The sequence below is a fragment of the Sminthopsis crassicaudata genome, chromosome 6, assembly GCF_048593235.1.
Source record: "Sminthopsis crassicaudata isolate SCR6 chromosome 6, ASM4859323v1, whole genome shotgun sequence".
Classification (NCBI taxonomy): Eukaryota; Metazoa; Chordata; class Mammalia; order Dasyuromorphia; family Dasyuridae; genus Sminthopsis; species Sminthopsis crassicaudata.
The window spans coordinates 246,424,258-246,431,092 of record NC_133622.1 but is presented as its reverse complement, the minus strand read 5'-3'; the positions used below and the strand labels follow the sequence as shown (position 1 = coordinate 246,431,092).

Genomic DNA, 6,835 nt, shown 5'->3' with positions numbered 1-6,835 from the left:
AGAACTAGAGATCATTACTGATCACAAAATAGAAGATTTTGATTACATCAAACTAAAAAGTTTCTGTACAAACAATACTAATGTAAACAAGATTAGAAGGGAAGTAACAAATTGGGAAAATATTTTTAAAGTTAAAGGTTCTGACAAAGGTCTCATTTCCAAAATATATAGAGAACTGACCCTAATTTATAAGAAATCAAACCATTCTCCAATTGATAAATGGTCAAAGGATATGAACAGACAATTCTCAGATGATGAAATTGAAACTATATCCACTCATATGAAAGAGTGTTCCAAAACACTACTGATCAGAGAAATGCAAATTAAGACAACCCTGAGATACCACTACACACCTGTCAGATTGGCTAAGATGACAGAAACAAATAATGATGAATGTTGGAGGGGATGTGGGAAAACTGGGACACTGATACATTGTTGGTGGAGTTGTGAAAGAATCCAGCCATTCTGGAGAGCAATTTGGAACTATGCCAAAAAAAAGTTATCAAACTGCATACCCTTTGATCCAGCATTGCTGCTATTGGGCTTATATGCCAAAGGAATACTGAGGAGGGGAAAGGGACCTGTATGTGCCAAAATGTTTGTGGCAGCTTTTTTTGTAGTGGCTAGAAACTGTAAGATGAATAGATGTCCATCAAATGGAGAATGGTTGGGTAAATTATGGTATATGAAGGTTATGGAATATTATTGCTCTGTAAGAAATGACCAGCAGGAGGAATACAGAGAGGCTTGGAGAGACTTACATCAACTGATGCTGAGTGAAATGAATAGAACCAGAAGATCGCTGTACACTTCAATGCTATATGAAGAGGTATTCTGATGGAAGTGGATATCTTCAACATAAAGAAGATCCAACTCACTTCCAGTTGATCAATGATGGACAGAAATAACTACACCCAGAGAAGGAACACTGGGAAGTGAATGTAAATTGTTAGCACTACTGTCTATCTACCCAGGTTACTTATACCTTCGGAATCTAATACTTAATGTGCAACAAGAAAAATGGTATTTACACACATATATTGTATCTAGGTTATATTGTAACACATGTAAAATGTATGGGATTGCCTGTCATCGGGGGGAGGGAGTAGAGGGAGGGGAGAATAATTTGGAAAAATGAATACAAGGGATAATATTATAAAAAAATTACTCATGCATATATACTGTGGAAAAAAATTCTAAATAAAAAAATCCACAGATAGGGAATAAAATATCTTTAGAAATAAAAAAAGAAAATTATCTTTGCATGTATTTGAAAAATAAAATACTATTAAAAATAAAAATAAAAAACAAAACCTACAAAAATGTGTATTTCCTTTTCTAACTTTACCTTGAATTTCATCACTATGAATTTTAAATTATTCTTTATTCCTAAGTCAACCTTATGAACTACTTCCCACACTTACATTGAATATTTCCTTTAATTAAAAAGACTTGTGAACAAGTAGTAAATTTCCCCTAAAAACATTTTTCCATCAACACATATTTCTTAAGCAGTCACTATGTTCTAAGATATGTGCCAAGTTTTGGGGATACAACAAAGGCAAGGAAACTCCTAGGTCCTTGAGAATCTCACAATTTAATATGGAAAGAAAAGTGTCTGCGTACAGAAGAGATTGATTTCTATGAGATCAAAGCTTTTAGCAAAGAACTTCAAATTCAAAACATCAGAGATATTTGGAAAAAATTCTCAATTTAGTAAAAGAAAGGAGAAATGGCTTTTGAGGTAAGTTCAATATGTGAGGCACTTTATTATTTAGTGATTTTGTTATTTTTTCTTCAGCCATGGCTTACTATATAAAAAAGGGTGCCTAGTCCTAAGAGAAGCTCAAGAATAAGAATGTGAAAAGAAGAAATATTAATCCTAGTACATGGGCATGAACCCTTCTTTCCTCAAAGAATAACAAATACTACTTCTTTCTTTCAGCTCCACCACTTCCTGAATTGCATCAATCCCATGATTAGTGTTAATGATGAGTCATGTGGGGATGGATCCAGGACAACTGCTGAGACATATGATATCCTAAATTTTCAGTCTTTCTTTGGTCAAACTGAAGCTCTGGTGAAAGTGGGCGAAATTACCCCTCATGATCAGGAATTCATCATTAATGAAGAAGACATAGATTGGCCAGATTATTTCCTGAAGGTAAGAGATCAATAAATAATATGAGTTCTATCACTTCTTCATCAGAAATTTTCCCCCAAAACACTGGAAATGTCTATGACTTGACATTAGCAGCTACTTACACTTCTTTTTTGCTCTTAATAAAACAGAGAAGTTTCATTTATCTATGTGATTTGATAAATCCCATCCCTTCACAGTGGTCTTCATTGTTTGGAGAAGACTCCAAATGTCAGTCCAAGAATAAGACCAACCAATCAAAATCAATTGATTCTTATTTATATTCAATCAAGATGAACTCTTTAATTAATACATCATAGTGAATAATTGCTAAAATCATGATTTCTTGCAACATTCAGGATACTTAAGACTCTGAGGAGAAAATTAAAGAAATATATCTCCTTACATTATGTAGTCACTGACTTATGTCACTATTACTTATTTAAAAATGAAGTCCACTTTAGAATTACAATAGTACTTTTGGTGAAAAAAGCAAGAAATTAGATGCAATATTATTAAGTAATATTATATATTGGCATATGTAATAAATTAGATATAATATCTAACAAGGTATTACAATTTAAAAAAAAAGTCAAGAAGCTAGAATCTGTGGAGGTTTATTGGGAAAAAGATGATCTGGAATAGAAGATGGAAATACAGAAAGTCTCCATTGAGAATTAGGTCATTCTTGTGTTATAGAATTGCAGTTTTTCTTCTAAACGTCTTCCATAGAAGAGATCTAAAATCTTCATCACTTTGGTACATCTGTTTTTCAGCAGTTACTCTTATAATGATATTTTCTCCTTTTCTATGGTGGAAACACAGACTCCTACTTCTGAGTGCAGTCCAAACTGTAGCCCTGGATTCAAAAAGACAATCTGTGAAAATCAGCCAATCTGCTGCTTTGATTGCACTCCATGCCCCGAAGGGAAGATTTCCAATCAGATAGGTGGGTTTCTAAAAATAAGCAGTTCCCCCTTCCCCTCCCCCCCCAAGTAGTAGACATTGTTGGTTTTGTGATTTTTTTTTTATCTTAACATGAAGTGACTTCGATATATCAAAATAATATGTTTGAATTAATATAATAATGAACTTTTTCAATCCATTCTTGTAACTGTCAGGCATATTGCCTGATTCAAGACACCTGAATGAACCTAAGCAGAATTTGCTCACTACTGCTTTAATAGAGAATGCTTCCCCACCCTTATTGCCTAATCTAAAAATTAATCTTACTCATCCTCCTCCTAAAGGAATATTAATAATCCAAGACTGAAAATATAATATCTAAATACAGATGCATTTAGATTGAGATTTGGAGTTTGTCCCCTGGAGGTAGTTTTCATGAAAATGCCCCTTGGTGAAAGATTAATAAGAATATTCTAGGGATTTTTTTTTTGAAAGGCTATTTTCCTGGGGGGGGGGGTAGGGGGAGAGGAGATTGGATTTCTGAATTAATCCAGATGACTAAAAATACTGTAAACATCTGACATTTCTTTTCTCCATCCCTCTATATTTGTGGTCCATTGTCAAAGCTGATTGCCTGGTCCTGATTGGTTATACTTCATGTGCATTGCTTAGTAAATGGATATGTTCAAGAGCTTAAACTTTTGTTCTTTTGATCAGTTAGTCTTTCCCTGAACTCAATATTTTGTCTCCATTTGTTAGTTCTTACCATTTGTTTTGTATTGCAGCTATTCCTTACATCTGCCTCTTGGAATCCCTAGCATTATATTTTCATTTTTATCATATTGCTATGGTCAAGCTAGAAGATTATCATATTTCTCCAGTTATTTAAGTTATTTATTCCTTTCAAAAGCTCTTCATAACTGAATCAATGCAAGGATTTTGAATAGTCTCATAGATATTCTGATATTTATGCAATGTTGTTTTTATTTGGATTGGATTTCATTTTCTCTTTTAAATTCTTGGATATTTCATTATATAAAACAGAGAGTTTTAAAGTATTTTATGATATAAAAAGTGTCTCCATATTTTTGTAGTGTTTTCAGAGTATTTTATTTTTTAAATATTTTTCTACATGTGATAAGAAAATTTTTGTTTTGCATATAATACATCAATGTCATTTTCCCCTAATGTTGAACCATTCTTTTTCTAATATAAATCTAACATGAAGAAAATAAATTACATAATGATGGATCACTGTGGAATATTGAATATAAGTTGATTTAAAATTTTTGAATAGTTACTTATTAACAATATTAAAAGATATTGGCAGAGTATAATGCTTCTCTAATTTGAGTATTGGGCTTTATTTGTCTCATAAAATGTATCTGGTATCATCTTTCTAAATTCTTAAGAAAACTGATTGTAGTACTGGGGCTAATATTTTTTTAAAGATCATAAAATTTTCCTTTCAATCCATCAGAAACTATACTTTCCCCCTCTTTGATTGGTTCCTGCGCTAACTTGCTCATCTGAGGATGGATTATTTAAAATCTTTGGTTGATTTTTTGGTAATCTGTGCATTTTACATAATTGTGAGAATTCTTGGCATTTCACTGGTTCTATTAAAGGTATTTTCCCTATATTTCCATTGTAATAACTAAATCTGCCACTTTCCTCTTATTGAATAATTAATCACTTCAGTCATCTGAGTATTTGATTACATGTTATTAAGCAATTTCTGAGAAATATTTTCCCATATGCTCTTATTTATATCTCTATTTCACTTTGCCTCATCTTACAAACATAAATAAACCTCTAAGTTAATTATTGCATAATATATTAATAGTTCAGCAAACAATAAAATACAGATGTATGTACAATATAAAAGAAACAGGCCTTGTAAGAATAAAATTCTTAAAGCTAGAATAAAGCATTTATATATAATAACTTTATCTCAGTTATGGAGAAACATGAAGGAGACAGGTTTTAGACTTTTACTCCACTATGAAAACAAGGGAGTCATTGTCATATGTTTACTATATTTTCTAATTTAAAAACATCAGAATTATCATGGAAATTACTTTAGTTGAAGAATGTTTAATTTGCCTAAGTGAAATCATGTACTTAAGAACACCAAAGTTTTGTATCCATGACCTTGTACTAAAAATATTTTTCATCTAATATTAATTATGGTCTCCATTTCTCAAAAATATTAAAATTTTAAGGTCCCAATTCAATGATGAAAATATGAGATTGTCTCTAAAATGATCCTTTAATGACACATTATAGGTGGTTTATTTTTTAAATGAATTATAGACAGTGTAAATATTTGTTTAGTGAACATATGATAGTGAACCAATACTTTCACCACATTATTTAATGCATGTGTGGAGATAGATGATACTGAAGTGTTCTTATCTTCTTTAGCCTCTAGAGTTTTTATTTTTTAGACTTAAAAACAGGAGAATGAAATGAGGAGAATTCCATATGGAATGACTAAAACTGTGCCTTCTTAGAGATAGAAAACTGAGCTCTATGGGATAGAACAAGATGCTTTTTTGTTGTGGTTCTCACAGATGCAGAGGTGTGCCTGCAGTGCCCTGAAGATCAATATCCCAATAAGAAGAGAGATCACTGCCTCCCTAGGACTGTGACCTTCCTGGCCTATGAGGAACCTCTGGGAATGACTCTGGCCTGTGCAGCCATCTGCTTCTCTCTCCTCACTGTGCTGGTCCTGGGGGTCTTTCTGAAGCACAGGGACACCCCCATAGTCAAAGCCAATAACCGCACTCTCAGCTACACTCTGCTGGTCTCCCTCAGCCTCTGCTTCCTCTGTTCTTTGCTCTTCATCGGCCATCCTACCACAGCCACCTGCCTGCTGCGCCAAACCACATTTGCAGTTGTCTTCACAATGGCCGTTTCCTCCATTTTGGCTAAAACCATCACTGTGGTTCTGGCCTTCAGGGCCACCCGACCAGGGAGCAGGCTCCGGAGCTGGCTGGGATCCACAGCATCTTACTCTCTCATTTTCACCTGCACCCTCATCCAAATGTGTCTCTGTGGCATCTGGCTTGGGACATACCCCCCCTTCCTGGAGATGGACATCCACTCTGAGCCTGGCTCTATTATCATCCAGTGCAATGAGGGCTCCCTCCTCATCTTCTACTGTGTCCTGGGCTACATGGCCTTGCTGGCCTTGGCCAGCTTCACTGTGGCTTTCCTGGCCAGGAACCTGCCGGACACTTTCAATGAAGCCAAGTTCCTGACCTTCAGCATGCTTGTGTTCTGCAGTGTCTGGATCTCCTTCCTGCCCTCCTACCAGAGCTCCAAGGGCAAGGCCATTGTGGCCTTGGAAATCTTTGCCATCTTGACCTCCAGTGCCGGGATTCTCTCTTGCATCTTTGTTCCCAAGTGCTTTGTGATCCTTCTGAAGTCAGACAAAAACACCTTGGAGATCCTGAAAAGAAAAGGTACTTCCTGAAAAGCCAGGATATCCCAGGTTCTTCCTTACCATTTACAGTGACATAGCTCCTTAGCTGCTATAGTCTTAATTTAAAAAATTAATAATAATAATAAAATATAGTCTAAATATATCTGTCTTCTGTTTTCTGTATCATCATCTCTTTTTCTTTGGAATCAAATAACATTTTGCAAGTTATCATATTCTCTGATTTCTGAATAGAGGTAATGAGACTGGAGTATTGGCAACTACTTCAAAATAAAGAGGTGACAAATTACCAATGGCCATTCTCTGTGGCAAAAGGTAGATTTATTTAGAGGAAGGGATAA

The 6,835-nt window shown here is 34.5% G+C and overlaps 1 protein-coding gene across 1 annotated transcript; it reads left to right on the top strand.

Annotated features, from left to right (window-relative positions):
• Positions 1–1,732: 1,732 nt before the first annotated feature.
• On the top strand, positions 1,733–6,544 carry LOC141547587 (vomeronasal type-2 receptor 26-like). The gene is made up of 4 exons (XM_074275973.1): positions 1,733–1,744; positions 1,946–2,164; positions 2,966–3,089; positions 5,623–6,544. The coding sequence occupies exons 1-4, from the start codon at positions 1,733–1,735 to the stop codon at positions 6,525–6,527; spliced, it is 1,260 nt and encodes a 419-aa protein (XP_074132074.1). The 3' UTR covers positions 6,528–6,544.
• Positions 6,545–6,835: the final 291 nt, after the last annotated feature.

Coding starts and splice junctions, on each gene's coding strand:
- LOC141547587 (XM_074275973.1), top strand. Junction 2,165..2,965: donor GGCCAGATTATTTCCTGAAG/GTAAGAGATCAA, acceptor GTGGAAACACAG/ACTCCTACTTCTGAGTGCAG. Junction 3,090..5,622: donor GAAGATTTCCAATCAGATAG/GTGGGTTTCTAA, acceptor TGGTTCTCACAG/ATGCAGAGGTGTGCCTGCAG.